The 15,989-nt window shown below is 40.9% G+C and overlaps 1 protein-coding gene across 6 annotated transcripts in view; it reads left to right on the top strand.

Annotated features, from left to right (window-relative positions):
- FBXL2 (F-box and leucine rich repeat protein 2) overlaps nucleotides 1-15,989 on the top strand; it is a 94,754-nt gene that overhangs the window by 38,699 nt on the left and 40,066 nt on the right. For 4 of the 6 annotated variants that reach the window (XR_010835013.1, XR_010835014.1, XM_059077391.2 and 1 more), the window contains exon 5: nucleotides 5,456-5,550. The exons of the other annotated variants lie outside the window; for them this stretch is intronic. Coding sequence is in view for 1 of the 4 variants with exons in the window: in XM_059077391.2 (XP_058933374.1) it covers nucleotides 5,456-5,550 (95 nt within the window). In the remaining 3 variants the exon portion in view is untranslated. The remainder of the gene's footprint in view (nucleotides 1-5,455; nucleotides 5,551-15,989) is intronic. 6 annotated transcript variants of the gene reach the window in all.

Genomic DNA, 15,989 nt, shown 5'->3' with positions numbered 1-15,989 from the left:
TGATTTCTAGTTTAGCCAACTCAGTTACAATAGTGGAATTGTATTTTAATTCAGTTACTCACATAGCATGTTTATCACTTGTTTTTCTTTTTTTTTTTTTTTAAAGAAGATGTTGGGGTAAGAGTTTTATTAATTATTTATTTTTGCTGTGTTGGGTCTTCGTTTCTGTGCAAGGGCTTTCTCTAGTTGTGGCAAGCGGGGGCCACTCCTCATCGCGGTGCGCGGGCCTCTCACTGTTGCGGCCTCTCTTGTTGCGGAGCACAGGCTCCAGACGTGCAGTCTTAGTAGTTGTGGCTCACGGGCCTAGTTGCTCTGTGTTATGTGGGATCCTCCCAGACCAGGACTCGAACCCGTGTCCTCTGCATTAGCAGGGAGATTCTCAACCACTGCGCCACCAGGGAAGCACCTATCACTTGTTTTTATTGAAGTATATGCTTTGTTATCTTTTTTTTTTTTTTTTTTTTTTTTTTTTGCGGTATGCGGGCCTCTCACTGCTGTGGCCTCTCCCGTTGCGGGGCACAGGCTCCGGACGCACAGGCCCAGCGGCCATGGCTCACGGGCCCAGCCGCTCCGCGGCACGCGGGATCCTCCCGGACCAGGGCACGAACCCGTGTCTCCTGCATCGGCAGGCGGACTCTCAACCACTGCGCCACCAGGGAAGCCCAATCTTTTTTAATGGATAAGGAAATGAATGTGTTTAACAGTGAGATGGGCCCAAACATTTCCTGTGACTCACTTAAGCTGGTGTTACCTACAAGAACTAATGGCCAGTGGTGGAGGCCCTTCACCTCCTTCTCTAGGTTACTTGCTGCTGGTCCCATCACAAACCAGTGGAGCAGAAGCTCCTACAGGAGGTGGGGCTGAGCACAGCATTTCCCACTGCTCAGGTTGCTGTGCTCTGAGCTTGGAAGCTGGCAGGGACCTCAGGGCTTTACATGCCCCCTGGAAAGATAAGCTCTAGTTTCTGGCTTGGACTCTGATCCCTGAATCAGGAATTCTTTAATGCTCTTTCCAGACTTCACGATTGCAACAGTGCCCTACCCAAACATGCTGACATGTAATTCCCCTTCAAACTGATAATCTGTAGTTCATGGTTCATTGTGTTACTTAGTGATGTTGAGGAGAACATTAAATTCCAAAACTTGTGGTCATTTCTTCTGGCCAAAGAGTCATTGTTTTAAAAAAATTTTTTCTGTGTTTTTTTAATTGTCTCCTCAGTTTTCTTTGATGATTTTTCCAAGCTACAACTTTTTGGAATGCACATAAAAAACTTTTAAATTCAGATATTAAAAAATACTATTTCAGGACTTCCCTGGCGGTCCAGTGGTTAAAACTCCATGGGGGTGTGATCCCTGGTCGGGGAGCTAAGATCCTGCAAGCCGCGCAGTGCAGTGTGGTCAAAAAAAAAAAAAAAAAAAAAAAACTATTTCAAGTAAATGTCATTACCTTGTGCATTATTTGATTTCATAATTTTAGCTGACTGCTGACTACAACTATATAAACACATTGCAGAAGTACTGAGTACTTCCACCAATGACAGACCAGTTTATGGTTTACCAGTTATGTAGAGAACTACATGTGAAAAATATAGTCTAATACTATTTAGTTCCCCCTTTGGGCTACCACTTTGAATCCAGGTTGATTCTGAACCAAGTGTGGGGCCTCCCATAGACACTAACAGGACCCTCTGGATGCTTATACTGGGAAGCATCCCATGGATAAACTCATGGTCTCAAATTCGTTTCTTTGGGATGAAAGTGGTGATTTATGGATCTGTTGCGAGACGATAGAAGGTGCCAAGGATCAGGACTAAGAGTATTTACTGTGTGCCGGGCACTCTTCTGAGCACTTTTTGTATATTAATTAATTTAATCCTCTCAAAAACACCATGTTGAAGAAACAGAGGCACAAAAGGTTTGAGTAACTTACCTGAGGTCACTCACCTAGTAAGAAGAGAGAGTAGGTACCTTGAACAGTGGGTTTAATGACTTGAATTTCAAAGAAAAGGCAGAATAGCACATGCAGGTGACTAATGTGCATTGGGCCTCTCTCTCCTTGAGCATCACTCTCTCCTAAGTAAGTGTGGTTTCCCTGATGTTTAGGCATTTTCCATGCCTTTAAAAGTTGAACATTTTGTTATTAGTCTTCATGGTCATTAAAGATTCTGTGAGGCCAAAAAAGAGAAATAACCAAGTAGTATGTTATCTAAAACTCACAAGTCCAAGGGTCTCTCCATTAGGCCTTATTTTTCTGTAAAGCCCTTTTTTCTAAAATGCATACCTACAACATACTATCTAATAGATGTTACACAGTGTCATTTGCATTTGAAAAGGATTTACTCATTTTTTTCTCTTAGTTGGAAACAGTGGAACAGAAAATTCTGAATGTAATTTTTTTATTCCAGTACAAAAACTTTTACTCCAAAAAAGGAAGAATAGGAAGTTTGTATAAACGTGACTAACTTGAAATGGAGAAAATAGATGGTGTGCTCTATTTGTAGATATTGGTGTGGAGTTGTTTTTGCTGTTTTATTTAGTACTTAAATATTTATCTTGGATTTCCAAGTCATAATGTTTTTCCTCCCACTGACAGAAATTTATTTTACAGGTGTCTGGAGTTTTGGTTCAAAAACTAATTATTAACTTAGATAAGACTCAAGAAAGCATAGATAAAGTCACCAGCAATATAAGAGTTTGGATTTTCAACTTAATTAATTTATTAATCAGATATAATATGTGTGAGCCCTGCTTCTGTGATACTGTGGTTTGATGTGTCCTAGTGAATTCTTAGTGCTTAGAGTTCAGTGTCAAGATTGCTGTTTTATAAAGTGAGGATAATAAGTATTAAAAATGAAACATAATGGCCTTTTCAATGTTTTCTCCCTTGTGGAGGTGGTAATTGTGCAGAACATACAGCTTTTAGAGTCAGTTAAACCTGTTATAAACCCCAATTCTACTACGCACTATAAAGTGTAACCTTGGCAATTTAACCATTTAATTTCTTTATTTGAAAAATGAAGATAATGGATCCTATCTGTATTAGTCAGGATTCTCCAGAAAAACAGAACCAGTAAGATACGTTTATACTATTTACAATAGCCAGGACATGGAAGCAACCTAAGTGTCCATCGACAGATGAATGGATAAAGAAGATGTGGCACATACATACAATGGAATATTACTCAGCCATAAAAAGAAACGAAATTGAGTTATTTGTAGTGAGGTGGATGGACCTAAAGACTGTCATACAAAGTGAAGTAAGTCAGAAAGAGAAAAACAAATACGGTATGCTTACACATATATACGGAATCTAAAAAAAAAAAAAGGTTCTGAAGAACCTAGGGGCGGGACAAGAATAAAGATGCAGACGTAGAGAAGGACTTGAGGAGACAGGGAGGGGGAAGGGTAACCTGGGACAAAGTGAGAGAGTGGCATTGACATATATACACTACCAAATGTAAAATAGCTAGTGGGAAGCAGCCGCATAGCACAGGGAGGTCAGCTCGGTGCTTTGTGTCCACCTAGAGGGGTGGGATAGGGAGGGTGGGAGGGAGACTCAAGAGGGAGGAGGGGATATGGGAATATATATATATATATATATATATATATATATGTGTATAGCTGATTCACTTTGTTATACAGCAGAAACTAACAAACATTGTAAAGCAATTATACTCCAATAAAGATGTTTAAAAAAAGTGTGTATATTAATATAGACATAGGGATTTATTATAAGGAATTGGGTCATGTGATTATGGAGGCTGAGGAAGTCCCAAGATCTGCAGTCAGCAAGCTGGAGGCCCAGGAGAGCTGATATGTAGCTCCAGTCTGAGTCAGAAGGCCTGTGAACCAGCAGAGCCAGTGGTGTAAATTCCAGTCTGAAAGCTGGCAGGTTCAAGATCCAAGAGGAGTTGATGTTTCAGTCCAAGTCCAAGGGCCAGAAAAGACCAATGTCTGGCTCAGCAGTCAGGCAGGAGTTCTCTCTCAGTCAGCCTTTTTTGTCCTATTCATGTCTTCAGTTGATTGGATGAGGCCCACCCACACTAGGGAGGGCAGTCTCCTTTACTCAGTTTACTGATTGAAATGCTAATCTCATCCAGAAACCCTTATAGACACAGCCAGAATAATGTTTGGCCAAATGTCTGGGCACCCTGTGTCCCCGTCAAGTTGACACATAAAATTAACCATCATAAGTTCACCTGTTGTCAACTTGGCACCCATAGGCATGTCCTTAAACTGTACTTAATTTCCAAATAAAGACGATAACAAAGGTCATAATTCCACCTAATATGATACAGCGTACAACCCGAAAGACACTCAGCCCTTCCTCAGAAGAGGAGGTAAAGTCCTAGAGTCAATTTAACTCTTCTTGATATTCTGTGCCTTAAATACTTTGATGTAGAATTGACAGTACTTAAATACTTATGACATAAAGTCAGTACATATTGTGTCACATGATAAGGGGATAAGAGAGGGAAAAATATATATTTGTACCACACACACATGCATTCATAATAAAATAGGGAGAAAATACTTATGACAATTATAGTCCTAATTTCTGTAACTGGTCCTGTGGTCAGAGTTGCTATTTATAACTACCTCTGCTTCCCATTCTGTATTCTCTTTGTCTTCAGCAAGCACCTCAGCTGGTCATGGTTCCTTACCTGGTAGAGTGAACCAAATCATCATTCCTGAAGCCATAAGTAGTCTCCTTGGATTGGCTTTTAGTTTTCCATTGACTTTAATCAGAGGGCATATTAATACCAAGAGATATACGAAGGGATTTCCTGTATTCCATACATACACTCTTCCTTACTTCAGTGTGGAGCAGTAGTCCATGTTGTTGTTGTGAATATTAAATGATCCATAGCAGGTACAAGAAAGTGTTAAAATCATGCCTGAAAAAGTAGAAGTGCTTAATCAATGTTCATTTTCTTTTTTCCTCCTCTAATGTATCTGCCAGTACCAGCCAAAGTTCCCATTTTGAAAGCAAATGTGTTTAAATAGGGGATTGCTAAGAAGAATGAGGAGTAGATTTTATGATACATCTTCAAATTTTTAGAGTGATAATGTTAAGCTAAAATAGAATTTCTTTTTTTGAGCAACATTGTTTTAGATCTCTGTGTTCCCAGCACAGCAGTGTTCCCAAAAAGCTTGACCTCAAAAAGCCTTGAAATTGATGGAGTAGCCATGAGCCCTGGCTAGGGAAGGCCTAACTCCAGAGTCAAGGCTTTCAAAAAATAGTGTGTGATTTTAAAAAAAATACTTAATGTTTTCATTGAAAACATTTTTTCAGTGCTTGCAGCCTATTTATACACTAGGAGCAGAAGTGGGATGTTGGAGGAATGTTCCAAAATATCTTCTGGAAATATATATTCAGTTCCTAAATTTCAGGTTATTTTGCTGTTAGATAAGCAGCATGAAACAAGATTTTTTTCCAACTTTCTCCATTGAAGGGTCGAGTGGTGGAAAACATCTCAAAGCGATGTGGTGGATTCCTGAGGAAGCTCAGCTTGCGAGGTTGCATTGGCGTTGGAGATTCCTCCTTGAAGTAAGTCAGTCCACCGTGACTCACTCTATTGTGTCAGCTTGTAGCTGACATTTTCATCAGCAAAAATAAACCAAGCATATTATTTGCTTTTCTTCTGTTAAAATCTTTCTATAGTAATTTGCATAGAGTAGTGAGAATATCATGATTTTGGAGCCAACAGGCCTGACCTAGAAACCGAGCTCCAATGTTGTCAGGGATGCGACCTTGGGACAAACACTTTGTTGTCAGTTCTGTCTTCTGCAAAGAGAAGGCAGTTACAGCTCTTTCATGGGAATGTCCTGGGTATCACATGAAATAACACATATGTAGTACCTGTAGGCCACAGGTACTGATTTAGGCACTGGAGATACAGTAGTAATTATAATTGATTAATTATAGTAATTATGATTGATTACCTGTGGCCTACATAATCATATTATGATATTAGTTCACTTCTCTTCCCTTCTTCACTTTCCCATCTTCCTAGGTTCCTTCTCATAATCATGGCTACCTTGTATAAATTATTATACTAATTAACAAAATAATTCTTTCAAAAAATTCCTTAGCATAACCTGGGATTTTGCTTAACCATAATGGGATGTGATTATCACATTCATTTTATAATAATTTATAATAGTTGGATATACCCTATGCAACCAAATGATTGCCCACCTCTTAACTGGATAGCCATTATTTATTGGAAATGTTATCACTCCACTGTTAAGGACATGTGCTTTGAGCTTTTCTGGAGACAGGACATAATACCTTTGTGTCTTTATCCTTGTGGCCTCTTGTATTGCTTGAGGTTGGCTAAATTAGGACACACACTGCCCCTAGAATCTTGGAACGGACTGCCTCTTGGAGACTTAAGCATACCACAGTATAATCAGGCACAGACCTCCAGTAAGAATGTGCAGTGTACAGTGATTTCAGACAGTAGAATTTGTAATTGAAACATCTGCACCATTGCTAAGAAAATCAATTCATAATATCAATATCTTTTAAGGACCAAAACATTCCCTCTGTGTTATGGAACACAGGGTTTTTTAAAAAAATCAATTCAGATCATCAGAATTTTCTGATACTTCAAAAGCTTTGTAAACCAGTGGAATCGATTGATTGTGCTTTAACAGGAAGCTTAAATATACCGAATAGGTCCTAAGATGACTTGTAATAGAGAACATAAATCTAATAGTGGTTCCATTAAAGAAACTAAGATAAATGTGAAGATATGGATTGTCAGTGAGGAATATCAAAGAAACACATTCTCATCTTGGCACTTGGAATAGAGCAAAGATGAGGAAAAAACTATCTTACAAAGTGAAACTATATCAAAACTATCCTGTAAAGCTAAGAATGTTATTGGTTTACCATAAATTTTAGAGCAGAAATCTATGTTAATATCTATATAAATTTTTTTAATCATCTTTATTGGAGTATAACTGTTTTACAATAGTGTGTTAGTTTTTCCTTTACAACAAAGTGAATCAGTTATACATATACATATGTTCCCATATCTCTTCCCTCTTGCATCACCCTCTCTCCCACCCTCCCTATTCCACCCCTCTAGGTGTTCACAAAGCACAGAGGTGATCTCCCTGTGCTATGCGGCAGCTTCCCACTAGCTATCTAATTTACATTTGGTAGTGTATATATGTCCCTGTCACTCTCTCACTTCGTCACAGCTTACCCTTCCCCCTCCCCATATCCTCAAGTCCATGCTCTAGTAGGTCTGTGTTTTATTCCTACCACTAATCTCTTCATGACATTTTTTTTTTCTTAGAGTCCATATATATGTGTTAGCATATGGTATTTGTTTTTCTCCTTCTGACTTACTTCACTCTGTATGACAGACTCCAGGTCTCTCCACCTCATTACAAATAACTCAGTTTCATTTCTTTTTATGGCTGAGTAATATTCCATTGTATATATGTGCCACATCTTCTTTATCCATTCATCTGTTGATGGACACTTAGGTTGCTTCCATGTCCTGGCTATCGTAAATAGAGCTGCAATAAACATTTTGGTACATGACTCTTTTTGAATTATGGTTTTCTCAGGGTATATGCCCAGTAGTGGGATTGCTGGATCGTATGGTAGTTCTATTTGTAGTTTTTTAAGGAACCTCCATACTGTTCTCCATAGTGGCTGTATCAATTTACATTCCCACCAGCAGTGCAAGAGTGTTCCCTTTTCTCCACACCCTCTCCAGCATTTATTGTTTCTACAGTTTTTGATGATGGCCAATCTGACCAGTGTGAGATGATATCTCACTGTAGTTTTGATTTGCATTTCTCTAATGATGTTGAGCATTCTTTCATGTGTTTGTTGGCAATCTGTATATCTTCTTTGGAGAAATGTCTGTTTAGTTCTTCTGCCCATTTTTGGATTGGGTTGTTTGTTTTTTTGTTATTGAGCTGCATGAGTTGCTTATAAATTTTGGAGATTAATCCTTTGTCAGTTGCTTCATTTGCAAATATTTTCTCCCATTCTAAGGGTTGTCTTTTGGTCTTGTTTATGGTATCCTTTGCTGTGCAAAAGCTTTTAAGTTTCATTAGGTCCCATTTGTTTATTTTTGTTTTTATTTCCATTTCTCTAGGAGATGGGTCAAAAAGGATCTTCCTGTGATTTATGTCATAGAGTGTTCTGCCTATGTTTTCCTCTAAGAGTTTGATAGTGTCTGGCCTTACAGTTAGGTCTTTAACCCATTTTGAGTTTATTTTTGTGTGTGGTGTTAGGGAGTGTTCTAATTTCATACTTTTACATGTAGCTGTCCAGTTTTCCCAGCACCACTTATTGAAGAGGCTGTCTTTTCTCCACTATATATCCTTGCCTCCTTTATCAAAGATAAGGTGACCATATGTGTGTGGGTTTATCTCTGGGCTTTCTATCCTGTTCCATTGATCTATATTTCTGTTTTTGTGCCAGTACCATACTGTCTTGATTACTGTAGCCTTGTAGTATAGTCTGAAGTCAGGGAGCCTGATTCCTCCAGCTCCATTTTTCGTTCTCAAGATTGCTTTGGCTATTCTCGGGGTCTTTTGTGTTTCCATACAAATTGTGAAATTTTTTGTTCTAGTTCTGTAAAAAATGCCAGTGGTAATTTGATAGGGATAGCATTGAATCTGTAGATTGCTTTGGGTAGTAGAGTCATTTTCACAATGTTGATTCTTCCAATCCAAGAACATGGTATATTTCTCCACCTATTTGTATCATCTTTAATTTCTTTCATCAGTGTCTTATAGTTTTCTGCATACAAGTCTTTTGTCTCCTTAGGTAGGTTTATTCCTAGATATTTTATTCTTTTTGTTGCAGTGGTAAATGGGAGTGTTTTCTTAATTTCACTCTCAGATTTTTCATCATTAGTGTATAAGAATGCCAGAGATTTCTGTGCATTAATTTTGTATCCTGCTACCTTACCAAATTCATTGATTAGCTCTAGTAGTTTTCTGGTAGCATCCTTAGGATTCTCTATGTATAGTATCATGTCATCTGCAAACAGTGACAGCTTTACTTCTTCTTTTCCTATTTGGATTCCTTTTATTTCTTTTTTTTCTCTGATTGCTGTGGCTAGAACTTCCAAAACTAGGTTGAATAAGAGTGGTGAGAGTGGGCAACCTTGTCTTGTTCCTGATCTTAGTGGAAATGGTTTCAGTTTTTCACCATTGAGAACGATGCTGGCTGTGGGTTTGTCATATATGGCCTTTATTATGTTGAGGAAGGTTCCCTGTATGCCTACTTTCTGCAGGGTTTTTATCATAAATGGGTGTTGAATTTTGTCAAAAGCTTTCTCTGCATCTATTGAGATGATCATATGGTTTTTCTCCTTCAGTTTGTTGATATGGTGTATCATATCAACAAATACTGTATCAATCAATGTTGATTGATTTGCGTATATTGAAGAATCCTTGCATTCCTGGAATAAACCCCACTTGATCATGGTGTATGATCCTTTTAATGTGCTGTTGGATTCTGTTTGCTAATATTTTGTTGAGGATTTTTGCATCTATGTTCATCAGTGATATTGGCCTGTAGTTTTCTTTCTTTGTGACGTCTTTGTCTGGTTTTGGTATCAGGGTGATGGTGGCCTCATAGAATGAGTTTGGGAGTGTTCCTCCCTCTGCTATCTTTTGGAAGAGTTTGAGAAGATAGGTGTTAGCTCTTCTCTAAATGTTTGATAGAATTCGCCTGTGAAGCCATCTGGTCCTGGGCTTTTGTTTGTTGGAAGATTTTTAATCACAGTTTCCATTTCAGTGCTTGTGATTGGTCTGTTCATATTTTCTATTTCTTCCTGGTTCAGTCTCGGCACCTTGTGCATTTCTAAGAATTTGTCCGTTTCTTCCAGGTTGTCCATTTTATTGGCATACAGTTGCTTGTAGTAATCTCTAATAATCTTTTGTATTTCTGCAGTGTCAGTTGTTACATCTCCGTTTTCATTTCTAATTCTATTGGTTTGAGTCTTCTCCCTTTTATTCTTGATGAGTCTGGCTAATGGTTTATCAATTTTATTTATCTTCTCAAAGAAACCAGCTTTTACTTTTATTGATCTTTGTTATTGTTTCCTTCATTTCTTTTTAATTTATTTCTGATCTGATCTTTATGATTTCTTTCCTTCTGCTAAATTTGGGGTTTTTTTGTTCTTCTTTCTCTAATTGCTTTAGGTGCAAAGTTTGGTTGTTTATTCGAGATGTTTTCCTGTTTCTTAAGATATGATTGTATTGCTATAAACTTCCCTCTTAGAACTGCTTTTGCTGTATCCCATAGGTTTTGGGTCGTCGTGTCTCCATTGTCATTTGTTTCTAAGTATTTTTTGATTTCCTCTTTGATTTCTTCAGTGATCACTTCGTTATTAAGTAGTGTATTGTTTAGCCTCCATGTGTCTGTATTTTTTACAGATCTTTTCCTGTAATTGATATCTAGTCTCATAGCGTTGTGGTCGGAAAAGATGCTTGACACAATTTCAATTTTCTTAAATTTGCCAAGGCTAGATTTGTGACCCAATATATGATCAATCCTAGAGAATGTTTCATGAGCACTTGAGAAAAATGTGTATTCTGTTGTTTTTGGATGGAATGTCCTATAAATATCAATTAAGTCCTTCTTGTGTAATGTATCATTTAAAGCTTGTGTTTCCTTATTTATTTTCACTTTGGATGATCTGTCCATTGGTGAAAGTGGGGTGTTAAAGTCCCCTACTATGATTGTGTCACTGTCGATTTCCCCTTTTAAGGCTGTTAGTATTGGCCTTATGTATTGAGGTGCTCCTATGTTGGGTGCATAAATATTTACAATTGTTATATCTTCTTCATGGATCGATCCCTTGATCATTATGTAGTGTCCTTCTTTGTCTCTTGTAATAGTTTTAATTTTAAAGTCTATTTTGTCTGATATGAGAATTGCTACTCCAGCTTTCTTCTGATTTCCATTTGCATGGAATATCTTTTTCCATCCCCTTACTTTCAGTCTGTATGTGTCCCTAGGTTTGAAGTGGGTCTCTTGTAGACAGCATATATATGGGTCTTGTTTTTGTATCCATTCAGCCAGTCTGTGTCTTTTGGTGGGAGCATTTAATCCATTTACATTTAAGGTAATTATCGATATGTATGTTCCTGTTACCATTTACTTAATCGTTTCAGGTTGTTCTTGCAGGTCTTTTCCTTCTCTTGTGTTTCTTGCCTAGAGAAGTTCCTTTAGCATTTGTTGTAGAGCTGGTTTGGTGGTGCTGAACTCTTTCAGCTTTTGCTTGTCCGTAAAGGTTTTAATTTCTCCATCAAATCTGAATGAGATCCTTGCTGGGTAGAGTAATCTTGGTTGTAGGTTTTTTTCCTTCATCACTTTAAATATGTCCTGCCACTCCCTTCTGGCTTGTAGAGTTTCTGCTGAAAGATCAGCTGTTAACCTTATGGGGATTCCCTTGTGTGTTATTTGTTGTTTTCCCCTTGCTGCTTTTTTTTTTTTTTTTTTTTTTTTTTTTTGCGGTATGCGGGCCTCTCACTGTTGTGGCCTCTCCCGTTGCGGAACACAGGCTCCGGACGCGCAGGCCCAGCGGCCATGGCTCACGGGCTTAGTTGCTCCACGGCATGTGGGATCTTCCTGGACCAGGGCACGAACCCGTGTCTCCTACATCGGCAGGCGGATTCTCAACCACTGCGCCACCAGGGAAGCCCCTTGCTGCTTTTTTTGAAAAAAATTTTTTATTTATTAAAAAAATTTTTTTTGTGGTACGCGGGCCTCTCACTATTGTGGCCTCTCCCGTTGTGGAGCACAGGCTCCGGACGCGCAGACTCAGAGGCCATGGCTCACGGGCTCAGCTGCTCCACGGCATGTGGGATCTTCCCGGACCAGGGCACGAACCCGTGTCCCCTGCATTGGCAGGCAGATTCTCAACCATTGTGCCACCAGGGAAGCCCCTCTTGCTGCTTTTAATATGTTTTCTTTGTATTTAATTTTTGACAGTGTGATTATTATGTGTCTTGGCGTGTTTATCCTTGGGTTTATCCTGTATGGGACTCTCTGTGCTTCCTGGACTTGATTGACTATTTCCTTTCCTATATTAGGCAAGTTTTCAACTATAATCTCTTCAGATATTTTCTCAGTCCCTTTCTTTTTCTCTTCTTCTGGGACCCCTATAATTCGAATGTTGGTGTGTTTAATGTTGTCCCAGAAGTCTCTGAGACTGTCCTCAGTTCTTTTCATTCTTTTTTCTTTCTTCTGCTCTGCAGTAGTTATTTCCACTATTTTATCTTCCAGGTCACTTATCCGTCCTTCTGCCTCAGTTATTCTGCTATTGATCCCATCTAGAGTATTTTTCATTTCATTTATTGTGTTGCTCATCGTTGCTTGCTTCCTCTTTATTTTTTCTAGGTCCTTGTTAACTGTTTCTTGCAATTTGTCTATTCTATTTCCAAGATTTTGAATCATCTTTACTATCATTATTCTGAATTCTTTTTCAGGTGGACTGCCTATTTCCTCTTCATTTGTTAGGTCTGGTGTGTTTTTATCTTGCTCCATCTGCTGTGTTTTTCTGTCTTCTCATTTCGCTTATCTTACTGTGTTTGGGGTCTCCTTTTTGCAGGCTGCAGGTTCGTAGTTCCCGTTGTTTTTGGTGTCTGTCCCCAGTGGCTAAGGTTGGTTCAGTGGGTTGAGTAGGTTTCCTGGTTGGGGGGACTAGTGCCTCTGTTCTGGTGGATGAGGCTGGATCTTGTCTTTCTGGTGGGCAGGTCCACGTCTGGTGGTGTGTTTGGGGATGTTGGTAGCCTTATTATGATTTTAGGCAGCCTCTCTGCTAATGGATGGGGCTGTAGACCTGTCTTGCTCTTTGTTGGGGATAGGGTGTCCAGCACTGTTTGTTGCTGGTCCTTGAGTGAAGCTGGGTCTTGGTGTTGAGATGGAGATCTCTGGGAGATTTTCACCGTTTGATATTGCGTGGAGCTAGGAGGTCTCTTGTGGACCCGTGTCCTGAGGTTGGTTCTCTCACCTCAGAGACACAGCCCTGGTGCCTGGCTGGAGCGCCAAGAGCCTTTAATCCACACGGCTCAAAATAAAAGGGAGAAAAAATAGAAAGGAAAGAAAAGGAAGGAGGGAGGGAGGGAGGGAAGGAAGGGAGGAAGGAAGGAAGAAATGAAGGAGGAGAGGAAGAAAGGGAGGAAGGAAGAGAGGAAAGAAGGAAGGAAGGAAGAAAGGGAAGGAAGGAAGAAAGGAAGAAAGAAAGGGAGAAGACAAAATAAAGTAGGATAAAGTATAGTTATTAAAATAAAAAATAATTATTAAGAAGAAAAATTTCTATTAAAAAAACCCCAGAAAAACGGGTCGGTCTAACCGTAGGACAAATGGTGAAAGCAAAGCTATACAGACAAAATCTCACACAGCCGCACACACATACACACTCACAAAAAGAAAAAAGGGGAAAATAATAGTATATCTTGCTCCCAAAGTCCACCTCCTCAACTTGTGATGATTTGTTGTCTATTCAGGTTTTCCACAGATGCAGGGCACTTCAAGTTGATTGTGGAGCTTTAATCCGCTGCTTCTGAGGCTGCTGGGAGAGACCTCCCCCTCTCTGTTTGCACAGCCCCTGGGGTTCAGCTTTGAACTTGGCTCCACCTCTGCGTGTAGGTCGTCTGAGGGAGTCTGCCCTTCGCTCAGACAGGACAGTGTTAAAGGAGCAGCTGACTTGGGGGCTCTGGTACAGGCCGTGGGGAGGGAGGGGCACGGATGCGGGGCGAGCCCGCGGCGGCAGAGGCAGACGTGACGCTGCACAGGCCCGAGGCGCGCCGCGTGTTCTCCCGGGGAAGCTGTCCCTGGATCCCGGGACCCCGGCAGTGGCGGGCTGCACAGGCTCCCGGAAGGGGCGGTGTGGAGAGTGACCTGTGCTCGCACACAGGCCTCTTGGTGGTGGCAGCAGCAACCCTAGCGTCCCACACCCGTCTCTGTTGTCCGTGCCGACAGCCGTGGCTCGCGCCCATTTGTGGAGCTCCTTTACGCGGTGCTCTTAATCCCCTCTCCTCGCGCCCGAGGAAGCAAAGAGGCAAGAAAAAGTCTCTTGTTTCTTTGGCAGCTCCTTGCCCGTTTCTGGGGCTCCTTTAAGCAGCGCGCTTAATCCCCTCTCCTAGCGCCCCAGGAAGCAAAGAGGGAAGAAAAGGTCTCTTGTCCCTTCGGCAGCTCCAGACTTCAACCGAACTCCCTCCTGGCCAGCCGTGGCGCACTAACCCCTTCAGGCTGTTTTCACTCTGCCAACTCCAGACCTTTCCCTGGGATCCGACTGAAGCCCAAGCCTCAGCTCCCGGTCCCTGCCCGCTCCGGCCGGCGGGGGAGCAGACAAGCCTCTCGGGCTGGTGAGTGCCGGTCGGCACCGATCCTCTGCGGGAATCTATCCGCTTTGCCCTCCGCACCCTGTGGCTGCGCTCTCGTCTGTGGCTCCGGAGCTTCCCCCCCCGCCCCCCGCCACCCACGGTCTCCGCCCGCGAAGGGGCTTCTAGTGTGTGGGAACCTTTCCTCCTTCACGGCTCCCTCCCACTGGTTTAGGTCCCGTCCCTATTCTTTGTCTCTGTTTATTCTTTTTTCTTTTGCCCTACCCAGGTACGTGGGGAGTTTCTTGCCTTTTGGGAGGTCTGAGGTCTTCTGCCAGCGTTCGGTGGGTGTTCTATAGGAGAAGTTCCACGTGTAGATGTATTTCTGATGTCTCTGTGAGGAGGAAGGAGATCTCCGCGTCTTACTCTTCCGCCATCTTGAAGCTCCTCTTTATAAATTTTTAATATGTGAGGTCAGATTACTGTGAGGAATAATGATAAGCATATTCACAGAATCATGATTCAGAGAGAATTTTGTTTTGCCTTCACTTTTTGATTGTAATCATCTAGAACCAACTTTGGCCTCTATCCTGCCCCTGCGTGTGTATTGTTTTGGTGTGAGTGGGTGTTATTTGTTTACAGGTGTTTGTTGAGCCTCTCCTATACCAGGCACTGATTTAGGCACTGGAGATACAGTAGTAATTATAATTGATTAAAATTTGGTTCTAATGGATCTTGCATGTATGTGCTCTGTAACTCCTGCTCCATCATTATATATGAAGTCCTATGGATTTTTTTTTTTTGCGGTATGCCGGCCTCTCACTGCTGTGGCCTCTCCTGTTGCGGAGCATAGGCTCCAGACGCACAGGCTCAGCAGCCATGGCTCACGGGCCCAGCCGCTCTGCAGCATGTGGGATCTTCCCAGACCGGGGCACGAACCCGTGTCCCTTGCATCAGCAGACGGACTCTCAACCACTGTGCCACCAGGGAAGCCCCAGTCCTATGGATTTTTAATAGCTATATTGAGATATAATTGAGATACAGTAAACTGTGCATCTTTAAAGTATACAATTTGATACATTTTAGCATATGAATATACCCATGAAACTAACATTGTAATTAAGATAATGAATGTATTCATGTCCCACAAAGTTTTCCTCCTGTGCCTTTGTAATCCCTCCCTTCCTCCCACCTCTGTCTCTGCTTCATCTCTAGACAACCCCTGATCTGCTTTCTGTCACTGTAGGTTAGTTTGCATTTTCTAAAATTTTATATGTAATTATACAGTATGTACTCCTTTTTGCTTGAGCTCTTTCACTTAACATGATTGTTTTAAGAGTCATCCATGTTGTGTGTTATCAGTAGTTCATTCCTTTTTATTGATGGGTCGTAGTCCATTGTATGGGATATAATGCAATTTATTCATTCATCTGTTTAAGGACATTTGGATTTTTTCCAGTTTTCTCCATTACACATAAAGCTGCTGTAAATATTTTTGTGCGACACATTGTATGTCATATGTTTTCATTTTTCTTGGGTAAATACCTAGGATTGGAATGGCTAGATCATTTGGTAGGTGTGTGTTTAACTTTTTAAGAAACTTCCAGGGCTTCCCTGGTGGAGCAGTGATTAAGAATCCGCCTGCCAATGCAGGGGACACGGGTTCGAGGC

The sequence above is a fragment of the Kogia breviceps genome, chromosome 10, assembly GCF_026419965.1.
Source record: "Kogia breviceps isolate mKogBre1 chromosome 10, mKogBre1 haplotype 1, whole genome shotgun sequence".
Classification (NCBI taxonomy): Eukaryota; Metazoa; Chordata; class Mammalia; order Artiodactyla; family Physeteridae; genus Kogia; species Kogia breviceps.
The sequence above is the reverse complement of the archived record's forward strand: the minus strand, read 5'-3'. Positions and strand labels throughout refer to the sequence as shown.